The 22,500-nt window shown below is 43.2% G+C and overlaps 1 protein-coding gene across 1 annotated transcript in view; it reads right to left on the reverse strand.

Moving 5' to 3' along the window:
* Positions 1–121: 121 nt before the first annotated feature.
* Positions 122–22,500, reverse strand: part of LOC115131798 (adenylate cyclase type 2-like) — a 90,837-nt gene continuing 68,458 nt past the window's right edge. The window contains 9 exon segments of the mRNA XM_065020371.1: positions 122–1,944; positions 1,947–2,022; positions 2,374–2,498; positions 2,625–2,739; positions 3,042–3,149; positions 7,110–7,256; positions 8,190–8,348; positions 14,590–14,674; positions 21,231–21,415. Coding sequence (XP_064876443.1) covers positions 1,871–1,944; positions 1,947–2,022; positions 2,374–2,498; positions 2,625–2,739; positions 3,042–3,149; positions 7,110–7,256; positions 8,190–8,348; positions 14,590–14,674; positions 21,231–21,415 — 1,074 coding nt within the window. The 3' untranslated portion in view covers positions 122–1,870.

Below are 22,500 nucleotides of genomic sequence, written 5' to 3' on the forward strand. Positions count from 1 at the left end.
AGATTGTAACTAGACATTATGGCTCACATGTTTGTGACATACATAATAAAGTACAATATTTGATCAAAATACCTGTTTATCAAACTACTTTGTGAAATGCAATCATAAATAGGCACATTGGTTCAGTTATATACAAATGGTTTTAATGAGTAAGAAAATGATGCCGTCAAAACATGGAAACGTTCTCCTGTTCTTGATGTAGTTTTTTGGTTTTCTCACAAAAGTCCAGTAGCTCTTGATTCCCGGCTGCTCTTGAGGTCCACATACATTGCTCTTTGCTTGACAGAAGCTCTGCTCAAGAGCTTAGAGATAGGTTAGCTATAGAAGGTTTGGCAAACTACTGTTCATGTTGACACCAGTTTTTTTTTCCCATTCTGACTAAAAGTACTGTAATGATGAAAGGACTATTGGTGCCAAGATGGCTCTGACTAGAATCCTGACACATACTCTCAATATCTGTCTCTGCACTGCACCACACAACCATTCGGGCAGCCATTGAAATCCACTAAAGCTAGAAATTCCCGTTGCGCACAGATCTAGGATCAGCTTATCCTAAACACGGGGGACGGGGATGCAAAACTGACCTAAGATCAGCATCTAAGGACGACTGTAACCTATGAAGTCCAGCCACTACTGTAACCAGCTAAGGAGGGACGATGCAGGTAATACTGTATGTACAGCCGTCTGTCTGTTGTCTGCCTTCTGTCTGGTTCAGATGAAGTGGTCTGGGAGTTACTGTTGTAAACAAGGAGTCTTGACAGATACGTTCTATTACAGCAGGCAGTTTTGAATGTGTTTGTGTGTGTGTGATTGTATAAGTCCTTGTATGTGTGTGTGTATGTGCTGTATTTGTGCATGCACGTATGTGTGTCGGGTTGGAACCAAAGTTATTTTCCAATTATTTCATTCTGAACAGAACCGTTTTTTTTCGTTCCGTTACACTGTTCCGACCAGCAAAATAAAGTTCTGAACCGGTTCAAAGCTGAAAGTACAGGTTGATATCGTTTCTTTCGGTTCCTTTTTTAACTACTTTATTTACTATTAATTACTTTACCAATCATTGTGGATAGAGCAGGCAAGCTAGTTGATTCCATGCGTGATGGACAGACAAGTGTAGCCTATGGCGCAAGATGCGACTGAAATTTTGTGGGTGGGAAGAGAGCAAGATAGGGTTGAGGAGGCTTGAAGCGCAGGACATCTTGTTATGACATGCATTATCTGAATTAGGTTCACATAATTATACCTAGGCGGAGCGGCTTCTATGGAGAAATATTGAATGTCCTTTGCGCTAACTAGCTAACAAGCTTGAGCTAGCTAGCTAACTGACATGCGCCACCAGAATTAAAAACACATCTTACCTTTTTGTAAGGTTTAATCATTTCAACGAAAAGGTGATAACCAGGCCTATAGTATTGTACTAATACAGGCAGGGAGCAGGTCTCGAACCAACGACCTTCTAGCCCGAAGTCCAGCGCACTATCGACTGTGCCGCAAAAGAATGCTGAAGCGGCATAGTCGATATCCACGCTTATAAACCCAGGGTTGTTATAGTATCCTTAACTAGTATTGATAAAGTTAATCAATTCTTCTCTAGCTAATAAAAATTATCTCTCCCTATCTTCTGAATCACGCTTGTAAAATTATTATTGGGGGGGGGGGGGGGGACTAGGAAAAAAAACAGTTTGGATCACTTTCGTTCCCGGTTCCGTTTCTGTTCCTTGACAAATGTAGTTATTTACCGGTTTGAAGCCCTGATGTGTGTGCAAGTCCATTTGTGTGTATGTGAATGCATGTGTTTGTATAGTTTAAGAGTGTGTGTGTGTGGGCACTCTTGCGGACATGTGTGTGTAAATTGCTCAGTGTATGATGTTCAAGGCATCACAGTCCCTTGCGACAGCGATCTGGTCATCTCTGTGTGTACGAAGAAGGTCTTGAGCTCTCCTTCCCCTTCACATTGATGATGCCGCGACATGAACACATGTAGCCCAGCGTCAACAGGATACGACTCGTCTCCTCGGTTACCTGGAAGCAGCGAAAACACAAATCACATGTCGGCAGAAAATTCCATAGAATTCCATATTGAACTTTTAATAGGATCTCTGTGGTAAATGTAATATTTTATATTAATAACTAAAGACTTAATCAGGAAATAGTCAACAATAGTCGAAGAGTGGCTTTGAGTATACTGTATAGTTCTATATTATTATACATCTACATTTGCATAACGTCTTCTCTGTACCTGTATACCATATTCATTAACCTTGACCTAGTTCTGCAGCGACCACTAGTGGTACAAAATAAAACTGCATGCAGCTGGTATTATTTTAGCGTTACTATTAGTGTAGCTGTATTCTAAATGTATGAATTGATTACCTGTATTTTCCCCAGTACCCCAGTACTCTCCATCCGGCTGGCCACATTAACACTGTTCCCCCAGATGTCATACTGAGGCTTTTGCGCTCCGATCACCCCCGCAATCACCGGACCATGGTTTATCCCTGACACAACCAGGAAGAGGGGTTAGAGGCCCCATGTAAGACAAACTGTACCAGTCTCACTCACTCACTCACTCACTCACTCACTCACTCACTCACTCACTCACTCACTCACTCACTCACACATACCAACTCGTAGCCTGAAGTCATTGAAGGAGTGTTTGTTGATGACATCTAGTTTCCCGACCAAGGCGAAGGCAAACTCCATCATGGTGCCAATGTGCATGTACTGACGGTCATGCTCCTGAGAGAGAAAGATAGTGTAAGGAGAGAGAGAGGGGGAAGCAGAGAGAGGAAACAGAGAAATGGTAATGTAGAGAGATACGAAATAGACAGAAAAGAACAGGAGAGGGAAGAGATGACAGGGAGTGTTGTTTAGCACCACCATACAGCTCTACACCTGTAATTGGAGGTGGGTTGATGCTGTAGCTGAGTTTGATTATTTCTGTGGGTTTAAAATCTATCTCCTCCTATTCACACCATGAACTGTCATTGAGAGGAAAAAGGTCATTTATCCCTACAGTTATGCGTGTGTGTGTCATGTACCTGTGTGTATTCAGGTCCAGGTGTAGCGTTGAGCCCAGTAGCAGCCATGTAGGTGCTGCCAATAGTCTTTATCTTCTCCACCCCGCTGAATTTAGGCTTGGACAGGAGCTGTCACACACAGAGAGAGAGGTTAGAACTTAGGCTTGGACAGGAGCTGTCACACACAGAGAGAGAGGTTAGAACTTAGGCTTGGACAGGAGCTGTCACACACAGAGAGAGAGGTTAGAACTTAGGCTTGGACAGGAGCTGTCACACAGAGAGAGAGAGTTAGAACTTAGGCTTGACAGCAGCTGTCACACAGAGAGAGAGGTTAGAACTTAGGCTTGGACAGGAGCTGTCACACAGAGAGAGAGGTTAGAACTTAGGCTTGGACAGCAGCTGTCACACAGAGAGAGAGGTTAGAACTTAGGCTTGCACAGGAGCTGTCACACAGAGAGAGAGGTTAGAACTTAGGCATGGACAGCAGCTGTCACACAGAGAGAGAGGTTAGAACTTAGGCTTGGACAGGAGCTGTCACACAGAGAGAGAGGTTAGAACTTAGGCTTGGACAGGAGCTGTCACACAGAGAGAGAGGTTAGAACTTAGGCTTGGACAGCAGCTGTCACACAGAGAGAGAGGTTAGAACTTAGGCTTGGACAGCAGCTGTCACACAGAGAGAGAGAGATTAGAACTTAGGCTTGGACAGGAGCTGTCACACAGAGAGAGAGGTTAGAACTTAGGCTTGGACAGCAGCTGTCACACAGAGAGAGAGGTTAGAACTTAGGCTTGGACAGCAGCTGTCACACACAGAGAGAGAGAGGTTAGAACTTAGGCTTGGACAGCAGCTGTCACACAGAGAGAGAGAGGTTAGAACTTAGGCTTGGACAGGAGCTGTCACACACAGAGAGAGAGGTTAGAATTTAGGCTTGGACAGGAGCTGTCACACAGAGAGAGAGAGGTTAGAACTTAGGCTTGGACAGGAGCTGTCACACAGAGAGAGAGAGGTTAGAACTTAGGCTTGGACAGCAGCTGTCACACAGAGAGAGAGAGGTTAGAACTTAGGCTTGGACAGGAGCTGTCACACACAGAGAGAGAGGTTAGAACTTAGGCTTGGACAGGAGCTGTCACACAGAGAGAGAGAGGTTAGAACTTAGGCTTGGACAGGAGCTGTCACACAGAGAGAGAGATTAGAACTTAGGCTTGGACAAGAGCTGTCACACAGAGAGAGAGAGGTTAGAATTTAGGCTTGGACAGCAGCTGTCACACAGAGAGAGAGAGGTTAGAACTTAGGCTTGGACAGAAGCTGTCACACAGAGAGAGAGAGGTTAGAACTTAGGCTTGGACAGGAGCTGGTACACAGAGAGAGAGAGAGGTTAGAATTTAGGCTTGGACAGGAGCTGTCACACAGAGAGAGAGGTTAGAACTTAGGCTTGGACGGGAGCTGTCACACACAGAGAGAGAGAGGTTAGAACTTAGGCTTGGACAGCAGCTGTCACACAGAGAGAGAGAGAGGTTAGAACTTAGGCTTGGACCGGAGCTGTCACACAGAGAGAGAGGTTAGAACTTAGGCTTGGACAGGAGCTGTCACACAGAGAGAGAGAGGTTAGAACTCAGGCTTGGACAGCAGCTGTCACACAGAGAGAGAGAGAGGTTAGAACTTAGGCTTGGACAGGAGCTGTCACACAGAGAGAGAGAGAGAGGTTAGAACTTAGGCTTGGACAGGAGCTGTCACACAGAGAGAGGGAGGTTAGAACTTAGGCTTGGACAGGAGCTGTCACACAGAGAGAGAGAGGTTAGAACTTAGGCTTGGACAGCAGCTGTCACACAGAGAGAGAGAGAGAGGTTAGAACTTAGGCTTGGACAGGAGCTGTCACACAGAGAGAGAGAGGTTAGAACTTAGGCTTGGACAGCAGCTGTCACACAGAGAGAGAGAGGGGTTAGAACTTAGGCTTGGACAGGAGCTGTCACACACACACACACACACACACACACACACACACACACACACACACACACAGAGAGAGAGCAGCAATCTCGAAGTGAGGATGGAAGTGAACTTCAGTAGTGATGATTTCAAGAACTTATCTTCAATGAAAAGATCATGATCACAAGAAAACAAATGAAAGATTCCTCTTTGAATATGTGTATTTTTCCAAAACTCAGTTGTCCTGAATCTGCACAGAACTGCAAAGACTTCAGATCAATGGAGACACTTGAGTTTTTGAATCCTGACACATTCACGAAAATATTCATGGCCTCTAAACCTTCCAGCTGTCTACTGGACCCTATTCCAACTAAACTAATGAAGGAGCTACTGCCTGTGCTTGGCCCTCCTATGTTGAATTTAATAAACGTCTCTCTATTCTCCGGATGTGTACCAAACTCACTAAAGGAGCCAGGAATAAAGCCTCTCCTGAAAAAGCTAAATCAGCCTATAATCGAATCTCCCATAAAAAATAAAGCTGTTGCTCAGATACTCACTTCCATCTTGAAGACAAATAATGTATACATAACACTACAGTCTGGTTTTAGACCCCATCATAGTACTGAGACCGCACTCGTGAAGGTGGTAAATTACTTTTGAATGGCGTCAGACCAAGGCTCTGAGTCTGTCCTCAATCACCACATTCATTCAGAGAGATTGGATATTGGTCTACACGGACAAGTTCTTGCCTGGTTTAGATCTGTCGGAAAGATATTAGTTCGTCTCTGTGGATGGTTTGTCCTCTGACAAATCAATGGTAAGTTTCAGTGTTCCTCAAGGTTCTGTTTCAGGACCAGTATTGTTTTCCCTATACACTGAGTATACAAAACATTAAGAACACCTGCTCTTTCCATGACATAGACTGAACAGCTGAATCCAGGTGAAAGCTATGATTCCTTATGTTAAATCCACTTCAATCAATTGAGATGAAGGGGACGATACAGGCTAAAGAAGGATTTTTAAGCCTTGAGACAATTGAGACAGATTGTGTATATGTGCCATTCAGAGGATGAATGGGCAAGACAAAATATTGAAATGCCTTTGAACGGGGTATGGTAGTAGGTGCCAGCCGTACCGGTTTGTTCCAAGAACTGCAACGCTGTTGGGTTTTTCACACTCAACAGTTTCCTGTCTATATCAGTAGCTTGACACTATCAGTAGCTTGACACTACTGTGGGAAGCATCGGAGTCAACTTGGGCCAGCATCCCTGTGGAATGCTTTCGACACCTTGTAGAGTCCATGCCCCTAAGAATTGTGTCTGTTCTGAGGGAAAAATGGGGGGTGCAACTCAATATTAAGAAGATGTTCCTAATGTTTGGTATACTCAGTCTATATGCTACCTCGTGGCTACCTCTTACCTCTTGGTGATGTCAACATAATGTCAACTTTCACTGCTATACAGACGACACACACATTTTCAATAAAACTTGGTGAAGCCCCAAAATTCCCTACCCTGGAAGCCTGTGTTTCAGACGTAAGGTAGTTGATGGCAACAAATGTTTTTCTTTTAAAATCGGACAAAACAGAGATGCTAGTTCTAGGTCCCGAGAAACAAAGAGATCTGCTGTCGGATCTGAGAATGAATCTTGACGGTTGTACATTCGTCTGAAATAAAACTGTGAAGGACCTCGGTGTTACTCTGGACCCTGATCTCTCTTTTGACAAACATATCCATCTTCTTAACATTCCAAAATCTGAAACGTTTTGTCCAAAAATTATGCAGCAATGCTAATCCATGCTTTTGTCACTTCAGGATTAGACTACTGCAATGCTCTACTCTCTCTGGCTACGCGGATAAGGCACTAAATAAACTTCAGCTAGTGCTAAATACGGCGTATAGAATCTTGACTAGTACCAAAACAATCGATCATATTACAGTGTTATCCTCTCCACCGGCTTCCTATTAAGGCTAGGGCTGATTTCAAGGTTTTACTGCTAACATACAAAGCTTTACATGGACTTGTTCCTACCTATCTCTCCGATTTGGTCCTGCCGTACATACCTACACATATGCTATGGTCACAATGGATGCAGGCCTCCTTATTGTTCCTACACAGATGTGTGACAGAAGTGATAAGAAACCAATGAGGACCGAGTAACTCACCTCGTCAAAGTCAGCGATGATCTCGTTGAGGAGTCTGAGACATTCCAGGCCTTCCTTGTTGACGTCTGACTCTGTGTAGAACTCCTTAAAGTCTGGGATGGAGGCGAACATCACACATACTGACTCATACGACTGGTGGTACAGATCCTAGAGAAGCAAACACACAGACACAGGTCAGTGGAATGGATCAATGCAATTCCAAAATAGGGTTAGAATGTGTGGTTCTAAAGTTAGTACTAGAATGCATTTATTTTGTGTCTTCTAGAAACACGGCCGGCCCGCTCATTATGCAGGATTAAGGCGGCCACCTATGGTGGCAGATTGACGAGGGCGGCATTTTCTGAGCTAAACTGTCCAAGACGCTCTTCCAACAACAACAGCACATTAACCTCACTTAATTCTGCCCAAAAACAATGATAATTTCTCTCAACCAGTGGCATAAGGGCTTTTTAGATGAGCACGAGCCAATGTCTTTTGGACGTCTGTTTTTAGTCCTGTCCAGATGTATTTTTTTTGTATTTTACAAACAGTAGGCTTACCACATAGATGGGCATTCATAAGTCCATTTCAGACAAACCTGTAGACTACACCTCAGTAAGCACAGACAGACGCCTTTTGTTTGTATTTTTTTGGTGCAATTCCGGACCGGCTTTGATTTCCGCATCCACGGATATGTTTGGTTCAGATATTGTCCGGTCTTGACCAGCCTTGATTTGGCCCAAACATAGAAGACTAGAAATAAAAATTTAAAACTTTCATTCAGAACTGAACATTAACTTGAATTAAACATCTGGAAAATAAGTATTTTTCAACGTCCGGAGAATATGCCTTTTCAACGTCCTAAAAAAAATATTTTTCACCTTTCATTCAAAACCTAAATTGAACCTAACTTCAATGTCAGGAAAATACATCTGCTTACTGGGACTAATCTAGTTTTGCGAAGCAAATTTTTTGGTCTCGCCTATTGCGGCAGAACAGCAGGGACCAGCCCTGTCTTGAAAGAGTTCTAGAATAAGAATTTGTTTTGTTCTGTGGTTCTGAGTTCTCAAGGTTATATTCTGTGAATGGTCGCTGCCCCACCTCATTCTTCCAGTTGCGTCCCAGGAAGTGTTCTGCGACGTGGGCAGGTAGAACGTTCTCCAGTAGAACCCTGTTGAGGTTCTCCATGGTCTCGATCTCCTCACACTCTCTCTTGAACTTGTCCCTCCACAGGAAGTCCAACCTACAGTAATATTCATTCTGTTAACAGGAGGACACAGAGACGGTAAAGATACGGTGGTCATAAAGTCAATAATAAATCATGTTCTTTTACTCTCTTAAATGACTACGCTTGAGTAAAGGTTTACCAATAATAGCACCAACTATGTGATGGTCTTTTATTACTGTAAATGTAGGTGATGCATTTTCAGGAATTTGCTGAACTTATCAAGTTGAAAGGAGACTGGTCTTGACTCACTACTCACTATACTTATGAAACGATGTAAGAGAAGAACAGAACACATGGGTCAAACACATTGTTCTCAAAGTGAAATGTATTTGAATTGTCCACTTGGAGATTCACTGCTTCACATTCTCATAACTTTAACGACATGGAAAAAGAAAATAATACTTTTGGCATTTTTCTCCCCCATAGGGAGAATCTAAAGGCGGAATAAGAGATTCCGTCCAAAATGGCAATATTTTCCCTATAGTGCACCACTTTTGACAAGGTCCCTGCTCAAAACTAGTGAACTATTATAGGGATTAGGGTGCCATTTGGGACGCAAACTATCTCACCAACTGACCCTTCAGAGCATGTTTTGTATTCATGGGAAATGAACGCTCTGGTAATAAGACACTAAAGCAGAGGATAGCAGCGTTGCTGTCTTCGCTTCAGGGAGCGCTGAACACCAGCCTGATTAGCATAAAGTAGGCGCTGGTTTCTCATTGGTTATCCACACCTGGGGGACTTCTAAACATGTCTAAATAGGTCAGCCGGGTGCCGAGATGAAGGTCAAAACGCCCGGGGTGTGTGTGTGTGTGTGTGTGTGTGTGTGTGTGTGTGTGTGTGTGTGTGTGTGTGTGTGTGTGTGCTCTCTGTATTAGACCTTATGGCTACCTGTGGGCTAGCAGCTACGTACGTGTGTGTGTGTGGGTGCTAGCTAGGTCATCCTTGTGAAGAGTTGAGAAGGCCTAGTAACTAGGCCAGGCAGGAACAGTGGTATTATGAGAGGCTGTTTAGTAGGCAACTAGCTAATGATGGTTAATTAATGAATCATTCATCTGTTCTTCATTACCTCATGTTTACAGCCAGATGCTGCAAGGGAGGACAATTTAACACCTCCAGAAAGGATTTAAAATAAAGAAACGTTTAAAATACAGCTAACCAAATACTGCAATTAAATTAGACATGTGCGTCATCCCCAAACACAGCCCCTACCCTTCTGGTGACTATAACCCAGTTTGACAACAGGGGGAACTGTATGGGCCAGCTCTTGTCCACTGGGGATGGTATATTTGGGTACACAAGACTCTCCAGGACATCTGAATCGGAACAGCTGTGATGGATGGTACCCCAGAGCAGTGGCATAGGCAGAAATCTGTTGATGCCAGCGCCAGCAAAAATCATTCAATTATCATGAAAGCCTACCCTGTACCTTACACAGCTAATTCTCCAGTGTCAAATTGAACACTGGCCCAGTGTCTATACGTGTCCACACTTTTGAGTGTTAAATTAATACTGTTCTTAGTACTGATGATGTTACACTTTGTCAGTGTTAGGGAATTAAGTATTATGCAATAGTACCTCATATATTATTTTAACACCAGGAAGTACATATAGTTTACACCAATGGTGTTATGCAAAAACACCTTATAAAGTTTTTATTTTTTGAATTACTTTTTAAATTTTATTTTAATTATACCCCCTTTTCGTGGTATCCAATTGTTAGTAGTTACTATCTTGTCTCATCGCTACAACTCCCGTACAGGCTCGGGAGAGAGGAAGGTCGAAAGCCATGCTTCCTCCGAAACACAACCCAACCAAGCCGCACTGCTTCTTAACACAGCGCGCATCCAACCCGGAAGCCATCCACACCAATGTGTCGGAGGAAACACCGTGCACCTGGCGACCTGGTTAGCACGCACTGCGCCCGGCCCGCCACAGGAGTCGCTAGTGCGCGATGAGACAAGGATATCCCTACTGGCCAAACTCTCCCTAACCCGGATGATGCTGGGCCAACTGTGCGTCGCCCCAGGGATCTCCCGGTCGCGGCCGGCTGCAACAGAGCCTGGACTCGAACCCAGAGTCTCTGGTGGCACAGCTAGCACTGTGATGCAGTGCCCTAGACCACTGCACCACCTGGGATTAAAGTATTTTTAACACTAGGAAGTGTTTTAACACTAGTGTATAAAACATTTGGAACACCTTCCGAATATTGAGTTGTACCTGCCTCTTTTGCCCTTAGAACAGCCTCAATTCATCAGGGCATGGACTCTACAAGGTGTCGAAAGCTGGCCCATTTTGACTCCAATGCTTCCCACAGTTGTGTCAAGTTGGCTGGATGTCCTTTTGGTGGTGGACCATTTTTGATACACATAGGAAACTGTTGAGTGTGAAAAACCCAGCAGTGCTTCAGTTTCTGACACAATCCCCATTTAAAGGCACTTAAATATTTTGTCTTGGCCATTCATCCTCGAAATGGCACACATACACAATTCATGTCTCAATTGTCTCAAGGCTTAAAAATCTTCTCTAGAGTCTATTTCTGCACCGGTGCGTAAATCTAAGTAACATAACACAAAAAAATCCCCATCAAATCTCAAAGTTTTTAAGCTATAGATATCTGTGGTGGGAAGTGGCCAAGCTACAGCGGTGTTTGTCAGACCATGAGACATCCCGAAAATCGCTCTTCTCATGAAAACGTCTGACTTGCAAACTAATATGACCACTCTATGGAAAGATGAGATGCTCATGAACAAGATGGTGGTCTACGGCCCCTACAAGCCCCACGGAACCGTCAATGTGCCAACTTTTGTTTGTAGCACCTGAACTGTTTTGGCCACAAACTAATGTGACCCCACTGTGGATAGGTGTGATTCTCACAAATACGAGGACGTTCTCCATTTTGCTCGATGACTCCCAGCAGTGTCACGGAGCTCATCTGAAGATAACTGGTACCGGTTGAAAAAAATAATGGAAGTATGGAGGTAGTTTTAAGAATGAACCTGTCTCATCTCCTTCATCAACACGAATTGAAGTGGATTTAACAAGTGACAATAAAACCTAATTTAGTATTTTTAACCATTACACTAAGAGGTTTGTATCTCTTGACAAGGTCACTCAGTGTTGGGTTAAGGACATTACAATAATATTTAAAGTCTTTATCGCCACATGCTCTTATATAAGCGTCTATAAAGACTTCGGAACCGGCAGCAGACATGCTCAAACTTGTAGTATTTGCTATTTTATTAGGATCCCCAATTAGACTCTTCCTGGGGTCTAAACAGGAAACAAAACACACTAGATGAAATACATAATATGCATAATATAATAACATAATATACATAATTGACATAATATACAGTGCCTTTGTTAAGTATTCAGACCACTTGACTTTTTCCACATTTTATTACGTTACAGCCTTATTCTAAAATGGATTAAATTGTTTTTCCCCCTCATCAATCTACACATGATACCCCATAATGACAAAGCAAAAACAGTTTTTTAGAAATGTTGTCAAATTGATAAAAAAATAAAGATATTGAAATATCACATTTACTTAAGTATTATTTACTCAAAACTTTGTTGAAGCACATTTGGCAGCGATTACAGTCTTCTTGGGTATGACGCTACAAGCTTGGCACACCTGTATTTGGGGTGTTTCTCCCATTCTTCTCTGCAGATCCTTTCAAGCTCTGTCAGGTTGGATGGGAACGTTGCTGCACAGCTATTTTCAGGTGTGTTGAGAGATGTTCGATCGGGTTCAAGTCTGCGTTCTGCCTGGGCTGCTGTTTTGTCTTGACTGTGTGCATAGGGTCATTGTCCTGTTGGAAGGTGAACCTTTGCCGCAGTCTGAGGTCCTGAGTGCTCTGAAACAGGTTTTCATCAAGGATCTCTCTGTATTTTGCCATCTTTGCCACGATCCTGACTAGTCTCCCAGTCCCTGGCTCTGAAATACTTCCCCACAGAATGATGCTGCCAGTGGTGGGAAAAGTACCCAATTGTCGTACTTGAGTAAAAGTAAAGATACCTTAATATAAAATGACTCAAGTAAAATTGAAAGTCACCCAGTAAAATTCTACTTGAGTAAAAGTCAAAAAATATTTGGTGTTAAATATACTTAAGTATCAAAAGTAAAGGTTAAAGTACAAATGATTTATAAAAAAAAACATATTAAGCAAACCAAACGGCACAATTTTCTTGTTTTTTAAATTTAAGGATAGCCTGTGGCACACTCCAACACTCAGACCTAATTTACAAACAAAGCATTTGTGTTTAGTGAGTCCGCCACATCAGAGGCAGTACGGATGACTAGGGATGTTGTCTTGATAAGTGTGTGAATTTAACCATTTTCTGTCTTGCTAAGCATTCAAAATGTAACAAGGACTTTTGGGTGTCAGGGGAAACGTATGGAGCAAAAAGTACATTATTTTCTTTAGGACAGACACCCCAAAAAATACTTAGTAAGTAGTATTTTAAAGTATATTTACTTAAGTACTTTACACCACTGGATGCTACCGTAGGGATGGTGCCAGGTTTCCTCCAGACATGACGCTTGGCATTCAGGCCAAAGAGTTCAATCTTGGTTTCATCAGACCAGAGAATCTTGTTTCTCATGGTCGGGGGGTCTTTATGTGCCTTTGGCAAACCCTAAGCAGCGGTCATGTGCCTTTTACTGAGGAGTGGCTTCCGTCTGGCCACTTTATCATAAGGCCGGAATGGTGGAGTGCTGCAAAGAGGATTGTCCTTCTGGAAGGTTCTCCCGTCTCCACAGAGGAACTTTAGAGCTCTGTCAGAGTGACCATTTGGTTTTTGGTCACCTCCCTGACCAAGGCCCTTCTCCCCTGATTGCTCAGTTTGGCCGAGCGGCCAGCTCTACGAAGAGTCTTGGTGGTTCTAAATTTCTTCCATTTAAGGATGATGGAGGCCACTGTGTTCTTGGAGACCTTCAATGCTGCACACATTTTTTGGTACCTTTCCCCAGATCTGTGGCTCGACACAATCCTGTCTCGGCGCTCTATGGACAATTCCTTCGACGTCGTGGCTTGGTTTTTGCTCTGACATGCACTGTCAACTGTGGGACCATATCGACAGGTGTATGCCTTTCCAAATCATGTCCAATCAATTGAATTTACCAGGTGGACTTCGATCAAGTTGTAGAAACATCTCAAGGAAGATCAATGGAAACAGGATGCACATGAGCTCAATTTCGAGTCTCATAGAAAAGGGTCTAAAAACGTATGGTAAATGAGGTATTTCTAAACACCTGTTTACGCTGCAACTCCTCAATAGGCTCGGGAGCATGTCCCGACTGGCCGCCTACTTCTTAACACACTGCTCGCTCAACCCAGAAGTCAGCCACACTAATGTGTCGGAGGAAACACTGTTCAACTGACGACTGTCAGCTTACAGGTGCTCGGCCCACCACAAGGAGTCACTAGAGCGTGATGAGCCAAGGAAAGCCTCCCCTGCCAAACCTATCTCAAAACCGGACGGTGCCGACCTTTGGGGCTCCCGGTCACAGCCAGCTGTGGGATCAAACCCTAAGATGTAGTGCCTTAGACCGTTGCACCACTAGGGACCCCTCTTCTGTTTCTGCCTCATGCTTCAGAAACAGAAGATAGCTCAATACAATGCAAAATATATAAAAATGGCTGTATCTTTTCACTTTAATTAACATAACCATAGACCACTTAAACTGGTACAACACCTCCACTGACAGGTGGCCAAAAATACATAATTGAAATCCATGCCCCTACTAAACCACACCCCAATATAATTTCCCAGTGTGCCTTGCCTTTTCGAATGAATTGTAGATTTATAACCCATGAATGTATTTGTTAGTGACAGAGACATGGTTGTTGAATTTGTTATTTTAAAATGTTCAGTTCTGTGGATTTCACCGAGTGAGTTCCAACTGTAGGCTAATGTTATCATTAAAATGAAACTGTTCATGACAATACATTACATATATCATAAGGCCTTACTTTGATGGCCATGTTTTACCCCAACACAGTGGTGTTAGGAACCTACTAGTTTACAGGCCACATCAGGCCTGCAAGTTACATTATGCTGGCTTGAAAAGTTATCTGTTATTCCTATTGGCCCACCCAGGCCGACCCATGCCGCAAAGAAGAAACAGTACAACACCCCCCTATCTCTCTCTGTCTTCCATCTGTGTGAACTACTGAATTCTATTTTCACCTGCCACCACTGAAGCAGGCAGAAGTCAGTTGTTACATAGTCACTACATGGTTATTCCATAGCTATAACAGGTACCTGTCGTGCTAACACCAGTAGAGTGATGAAGAAGATGAAGAGAGAAACAGAACCCATCGTCTTCAGATCCTTTAGAATGCCTGGCCTGCGGAGAGAGGGATGAGTAGAGAGAGAAAAAGAGATGAAAGAAAGAAAGAAAGAAAGAACAACAACAAAAGAATGAGTCTGTCCCCAGCTGAAAGCTCAACTTTCTATAGATGTAATAACTTCATGGGTCTCAGGAGTGAATTTCCTCCTCTGCCCCCCCCCCCCTCTCTTTCGCTCCCTCTTTCTTTAACTGTTCCTCATATCAGAAAAATCAATTCCACTCTATCAACACAAAAACCCAATATCATAGAACGTCAGTCATGATTGCAGCAACAATTACCCCGGCAAAAAAGTTATATTCCATAGCGACAACTTTTGATTGACAGTTGAGAGGAATATTGACAGACATTCCGTAATAAGTTCTGGCCTATTATTACACCGATCACAGAGAGGGCAGGAGCAGTGTTAAAGAGATTCTCCGGTACTTTTGTATACTTAAGACAGTAGTTCTGAAAGTAGCGCTCACAATTACACACTATGTCACATATGTGCAGATATGTGCACCACATCAATGCTCTCTTTCTCCCTCTGCTGTGTGTGCATGATAGCCTCTTACTAGCTGTCACTCATATGGCAAGGGGCTGCTAGGGGGCTGACTGGCATTGGGGAACAATTGTGCAGCACAGGTTCCAGAAAAATAGTTGCTTTCAAACTAGGGATTTCATGGCTAATTGAGGTGAGACAGTAATTCTGCTCATAAAGTATGCATATATATACTACGCATTGACACATCCAGCCAAAAGCGGGAGGTTTAACAAATGTATGTGTGCGCACAGCAAAATCAATGGTGTTCGTTTAACTCAGAAAGTGTCAAATGTACACTATTTTCAGTGACGTAGTATATACAGTCCCACTGAGCTGGTGTTAAAATAACACTTTTGAAATTGTTAAAGATTTAACTCTATTGCAGTGTCCCCCTTTTAAATGAACTTGATTGTGATGTTTGCATAACTCTACTGTTGTCACGTTCTGACCTTTATTTCCTTTGTTTTGTATTTATTTAGTCTGGTCAGGGCGTGAGTTGGGTGGGCAGTCTATGTTTGTTTTTCTATGTTTTGGGGTATTTCTATGTTTCGGCCTAGTATGGTTCTCAATCAGAGGCAGGTGTCATTAGTTGTCTCTGATTGAGAATCATACTTAGGTAGCCTGGGTTTCACTGTGTGTTTGTGGGTGATTGTTCCTGTCTCTGTGTTTTGCACCAGATAGGGCTGTTTTGGGTTTTCACGTTTCTTGTTTTTGTTAGTTTGTTAGTTTGTTCATGTGAAGTGATTTATTAAAACATGAATCAAAATAACCACGCTGCGCTTTGGTCCGCCTCTCCGTCAATGGAAGAAATCCCTTACAACTGTAGAGTGATACACAACACCTAGAGTGTAAAACATAACACTTGGACTCACTTTGCTTAGTGTGGACACTGTTACACTTTCCCAGTGAAGGAAATTAACACCTGTAGTGTTACAGGAATTTTTGGGTGTTGTTTTAACACTGTATGGTGTAAAGTCTAATATGCGTACTTCCCAGTGTGCCTTTATTTCAGAGTGAATTGCTGAGTTACCACCCATGACTGTATTTGTTAGTGACGGAGACTTTCCTTTTAAAGGCCTGTGGCTTTCTTCAAGTAGGTACCTAGAAGAATGCCATAATTAAAATTTAATGATATGACAATACATATATCATAAGGCCTTACTTTGATGGCCTAGTTTTACCCTAACACAGTGGTGTTAGGAAACTCCTGGTTTACAGGCCACATCAGGCCTGCAACTCATATTATGCTCGCTTTCAAAGTGATGTGTAATTACTATTGGAATCCAGCCAGATATCCAACAGAATGACTGTCACGGTTAGGAACGTTGTTAAAAAAGACACCTAAACCCTTCAAGAGGTTAATCTGGAACCATTTCAGCTATGGATGCAATGTTATTGGTGTGCGCATGTGTGCTTCAGTGCTAATTTCGTCAACTAAAATAGTGATATTTTCAGTGTCGAGGAGACGATAACTGACTAAATAGACCCAGAAACTTAAAAATAAAATGTTTTTATTTGAATTGACGAAAATGAGACGAGACTAAATTATCTCTGTGACTAAAATCTGAGTAGTAAGTGGACTGGACAGTTTTTGGAGAGATTGAGATATTTTCAGTGTTATTTGCATTTTGGCAGTGTGGTGGCACAACAGCGGCAACAAATCATTGATGAAAATAAGGCATACTCTCCATGGCTACTCTCCCGGTGGTAAAACCTCCCGGGAGAAAATGGGCGATGGGGCCTCCTGAGTGTCACAGCGGTCTAAGGCACTGCATCACAGTGCTAGAGGCATCACTACAGACCTGGGTTCAATCCCAGGCTGTATCACAACCGGCCGTGATCGGGAGTCTCATAGAGCGGCACACAATTGGCCCAGCATCGTCCGTGTTAGGGGAGGGTTTGGCCGGGGGGTGCTTTACTTGGCCCAGCATCGTCCGGGTTAGGGGAGGGTTTGACCAGGGTGGCTTTACTTGGCCCAGCATCGTCCGGGTTAGGGGAGGGTTTGACCAGGGTGGCTTTACTTGGCCCAGCATCGTCCGAGTTAGGGGAGGGTTTGACCAGGGTGGCTTTACTTGGCCCAGCATCGTCCGGGTTAGGGGAGGGTTTGACCAGGGTGGCTTTACTTGGCTCATCACGCTCTAGCGACTCCTTTGTGGTGGGCAGGCGCCTGCAGGCTGACCTCGGTCGTCAGTTGAACAGTATTTCTTCCGACACATTGCTGCAACTGGCTCCCAGGTTAAGCGGGCGGGTGTTAAGAAGCACGTTTTTTTGGGGTCATGTTTCGGTGGACACTTGACTGGACCTTCACCTCCCGAGCCCGTTGGGGAGTTACAGCGATGAGACAAGATCCAAATTGGGGAGAAAAACGGGGTATAATACAAAAAAGGGCCAATGTTTTGACCCATTTTATTGTGTAGATTCAAGAGAGACTGAATGCAACATTTCCACAGAAGAAGACAGTGTTTGCACCCAGAAGTTGATGGGGAAAAATACCTCTGACCTCAAGAGACATCATCTTTCTGTTGTATATAAATTATCAGAAATTTGCCTGTGATCTTTTCCAGATGATTCTGCTCTGTTGGTTTCCCACAAAGACAAAATGTGGTTGAGAAAGCCCTCAGTGATGCATTTCTGAATGTCAATAAATGGCCATCTTGTTCGGGTCCAAAGTGAAACAGGAAATCCCCTGATTTTAAGGTGGTAGTAGGTGACATAGTAGTCACAGCAAAATACTGTCAATTATCTTGGTTGTGTGCTAGATAACCATCTGACAGATGAGAGCATGGCAAACAACGTTATCTCCAAAGTAAAGCATAAAATTAGGTTTCTGTCAAGAACCTCCAAACATCTGGATAAGAACGCAATGGGGGACATTGGCTGGGGCTCTTGTTCAGCACCACTTTGACAATGTGTGCTCTTCCTGGTACAATAGACATCTCAGAACAAATGAGTCAGGATTATTCTTAAACTTCCAGCAATTACACATCTTGACCATTCCCCCTTTGAAAGCCTTAGATGGCTCAAAGTCGAGGAGAGAGTCTTCACGTCAACAGTGAAGAGGTGACTTCGGGATGCTGGCCAATAAAAAGAAAAGATTAAGATGGGCAAAAGAACAGACACTGGACAGAGGAACTCTGCCTAGAAGGCCAGCATCCCAGAGTCGACTCTTCACTGTTGACGTTGAGACTGGTGTTTGCTGGTACTATTTAATGAAGCTGCCAGTTGAGGACTTGTGAAGCATCTGTTTCTCAAAGAGGCGTCTGTTTCTCAAACTAGACACTCTAATGTACTTGTCCTCTTGCTCAGTTGTGCACCGGGGCCTCCCACTCCTCTTTCTTTTTTGGTTAGAGCCAGTTTGTGCTGTTCTCTGAAGGGAGTAGTACAAAGCGTTGTACGAGATCTTCAGTTTCTTGCCAATTTCTCATATGGAATAGCCTTCATTTCTCAGAACAAGAATAGACTTGACGAGTTTCCGAAGAAAGTCCTTTGTTTCTGCCCATTTTGAGCCTGTAATCGAACCCACAAATGCTGATGCTCCAGATACTCAACTCGTCTAAAGAAGGGCAGTTTTATTGCTTCTTTAATCAGCACAACAGTTTTCAGCTGTGATAACATAAGTGAAAAAGGGTTTCCTAATGATCAATTAGCCTTTTAAAATTATAAACGTGGATTAACTAACACAACGTGCCATTGGAACACAGGAGTGATGGTTGCTGATAATGGGCCTCTGTATGCCTATATAGATATTCCATTAAAAATCTGCAGTTTCCAGCTAGAATAGTCATTTACAACATGAACAATGTCTACACTGTATTTCTGATCAATTTGATGTTATTTTAATGGACAAAAAGTGTGCTTTTCTTTCAAAAACCAGGACATTTCTAAGTGACCCAAAACTTTTGAGTGTATATAACTACTTTGACTTGGTACAGGATAACCACAACTATTCCATTAGGAGAGAAACTCACGCTGTTCCTTTTAGATTTAAAAGTAGTATGGGGAAAGAAACATTTTTATACTATTCTTCCAAAGAATTTGAAATGTATAACCTCTAAAAGTAGTTTCATGCTAAATAGTAGCATGTCTCCAAAGTGAGTTGTAAGACTCTAGTACAAGGGTGAGAAGAAAATGCCCGGGATAGCATATGGTCTGCCTTTTGGTGCCTATTGTGATTGTCTTGTATATATTATGGATTGATTGTTTTATATATTCAGGATTGATTTATATATTGGGGGTATGTGAGACATGGGAGATGTACAGTGAGGGGGAAAAGGTATTTGATCCCCTGATGATTTTATACGTTTGCCCACTGACAAAGAAATGATCCGTCTATAATTTTAATGGTAGGTTTATTTGAACAGTGAGAGACAGAATAAAAACAAAAAAAATGCAGAAAAACGCATGTCAAAAATGTTATGTTAATAGATTGATAATGCTAGATAGTAGTGTGCTGCAACCTATCAGACCACTACTTAAGACACAACTTTGATCAAAAATATAACTACAGTATGTCAAGGGGAAGGGCTCCAGATTGCAATTATTTAATACTATTTTGCAAACCTTTCACTTGGCTGTGCAGGTAAAATGTCTAATTGCTCACTCAAATGTTTCAAAACATCCTATTTTTTGGGTTGCTAAAAGCATGATTTGGTCAAACAGTAAAGTGCATTATCCTCATGATTGATGTAATGAAAGTGTCTGCCCAGCCCCTGGGCCTGTTCCACAGGGACCTGCTGCTGTTGAGCGAGCCACTTGATGTGCTCTTTGGGAGAGAGAAAAAATGCACAACATTTCAAAATCCAATTGCGGGAAATTACATCGCTTTGGGAGAAGCTAATGTGGTTCTCAGCTTTCTGTGGGTATACTTTTTATTTGTTATTATTGAGGTTAACAGCAATTATTTTACAACTGAGATATTTGATATGGCTATAAGCATATCAAAGCACGCGAAATGCGCAATTGTCCATCGGCCTTTGCGAGGGCACAGGGTAGGAGGGCTACAACTGAAAAGCTTTCTAGGGCATTACTTTTAATGTTAATTAATACATGACTACTAGCAGTGGGTGTTATAGTTAGCGTTAGCAATCCAGCTAATGTGTTTTGAGTTTTCACTTCCTCATGTGGTGTATGAGCCCAAAAATAGAGCACATAACGATGTCGTCAAAATCATCTCTATTGACCAAAACATTTCAGAAAATTCTAGAGCCCTATTTTAACAGTAAAATATAAAACTCACAACTCACAATTTATGACAATCACTGGATTAGGTTGCACATCAACATATATTGAATCATGCATTCCTGCTTAGACATGTTAGATGAAAAAAAGTACTTATTGAATAGCTTACCATCTTAGTGTTCTATTACACAGTCTGAAGCACAGTTAATTACTTTATAAGGTGAATTATAACACCGCAGAAAAAAATAGGTGCGACCAAATCACGGGCTGGTGCCACTGAAACAGTTGGTGGCGCTAGACAACATGTTAGACTGGAGGTTTTGATCTGCTGCAGGGTATTATGTTCTTCTGTCAATTTGGCCGTTGGGAAGACAATAATGTGATAGGATTTTAGGCAGAAAAATATGTTGACAGGACAAGGCTATGTATGTTTGTACACATAGAAGTCAGTGATTTATGTTCAGTATAGGTTCATGAGGCAATACAAATGTGATGTGACTAAAATATGACTAAAATGAAAGGGCATTTAGTTGACAAAAATGGCCCACTGTTTTCGTCATTTTGACAATAACTAGAATAAATCATTATTCATATGATATTTTTGTCGAAATGACTAAGACTAGACTATTTAAATCTAAAAAAAGAGTGCCAAAATTAACACTGGTGTGCTTGCTCATCTCTCTACCCTACACACCTCCACAGTCATTCCCTAAAGGCTGTGTGTCTCTGGCTTCTACCCTATGTTTAACACCAGGGTTTTCATAAAAGGAACGCTGTCTCTCTAACCTGTTATCTCTCCGTGTGTGTGTGTGTGTGTGTGTGTGTGTGTGTGTGTGTGTGTGTGTGTGTACCTGTCCAGTGTCTGAGTGCTGTAGAGTGCAGTACTGTAGCCATCCAGCAGGGGCGCATGTGTCTGGAGGATGATGATGTTGTAGATCACCATGGCAACTAACATTACAACCATCTTCAGCTCATAGTTGATCCTCAGGAACACAGAACACGACACCAGACCCAGGATACAACAGTAGATAAAATACTACAGACAGAGAGAGAGACAGACAAAGACAGAGAGAGAGAGAGAGAGAGAGAGAGAGAGAGAGAGAGAGAGAGAGGGGATGTGGGAGGGGGGAGAGAGAAGAGAGAAGAGAGGGACAGAGAGAAGAGAGGGAAAAAGAGGAGGGGGAGAGAAGGATAAGTGAAGTCGATAAAAAACTCTCAGAGAGATGTTATATTTCATCTTTTGAGATGATATAGAAAGATGGAGAGAGTCAAACTGCAGACTATTTTCCACTTAATGAATAGCAAGCCATAACAACAGTTCCTCACAAAAATGTCCAGTCAACATTTCCCTTAAAACTATAATGGACATCGTATATCGTGTCCTATAAAAAGGGAATATTGCTCTTTGTGTGCTCAGTATCACGTCACTGAATGGTCTTTGGCTAGGGAGTATTATGGAGAGCTGGGAGAGCTGGGCCAACACAGGGAAATGGGAGGGTAGGTAGGGAGTATTATGGAGAGCTGGGAGAGCTGGGCCAACACAGGGAAATGGGAGGGTAGGTAGGGAGGTAGGTAGGTAGGTAGGTAGGGAGGAAGGGAGGTAGGGAGGAAGGGAGGAAGGAAGGGAGGTAGGTAGGTAGGTAGGGGTAGGTAGGTAGGTAGGTAGGTGGGTAGGTAGGTAGGTAGGTAGGTAGGTAGGGGGGAGGGAGGGAGGGAGATAGAGAGGTAGGGAGGAAGGTAGGTAGGGAGATAGAGAGGTAGGGAGGTAGGTAGGTAGGTAGGTAGGGAGGGAGGAAGGAGGAAGGGAGGGAGGGAGGGAGGGAGGGAGGGAGGGAGGGAGGGAGGGAGGGAGGGAGGGTAGGTAGGTGGGTGGGTAGGTGGGTGGGTGGGTAGGTAGGTGGGTAGGGGGGGTAGGTGGCAGGGAGGCAGGGAGGTGGGTGGGTGGGGCAGGGTGGGTGGGTGGGTGGGTGGGTGGGTGGGTGGGTGGGTGGGTGGGTGGGTGGGCAGGTGGGAGATGGGAGGTAGGTGGGTGGTGGTGGGTGGGTGGGTAGGTAGGTAGGTAGGTAGGTAGGTAGGTAGGTAGGTAGGTAGGTAGGTAGGTAGGTAGGGAGATAGAGAGGT

Source organism: Oncorhynchus nerka, linkage group LG7 (genome assembly GCF_034236695.1).
Source record: "Oncorhynchus nerka isolate Pitt River linkage group LG7, Oner_Uvic_2.0, whole genome shotgun sequence".
Classification (NCBI taxonomy): Eukaryota; Metazoa; Chordata; class Actinopteri; order Salmoniformes; family Salmonidae; genus Oncorhynchus; species Oncorhynchus nerka.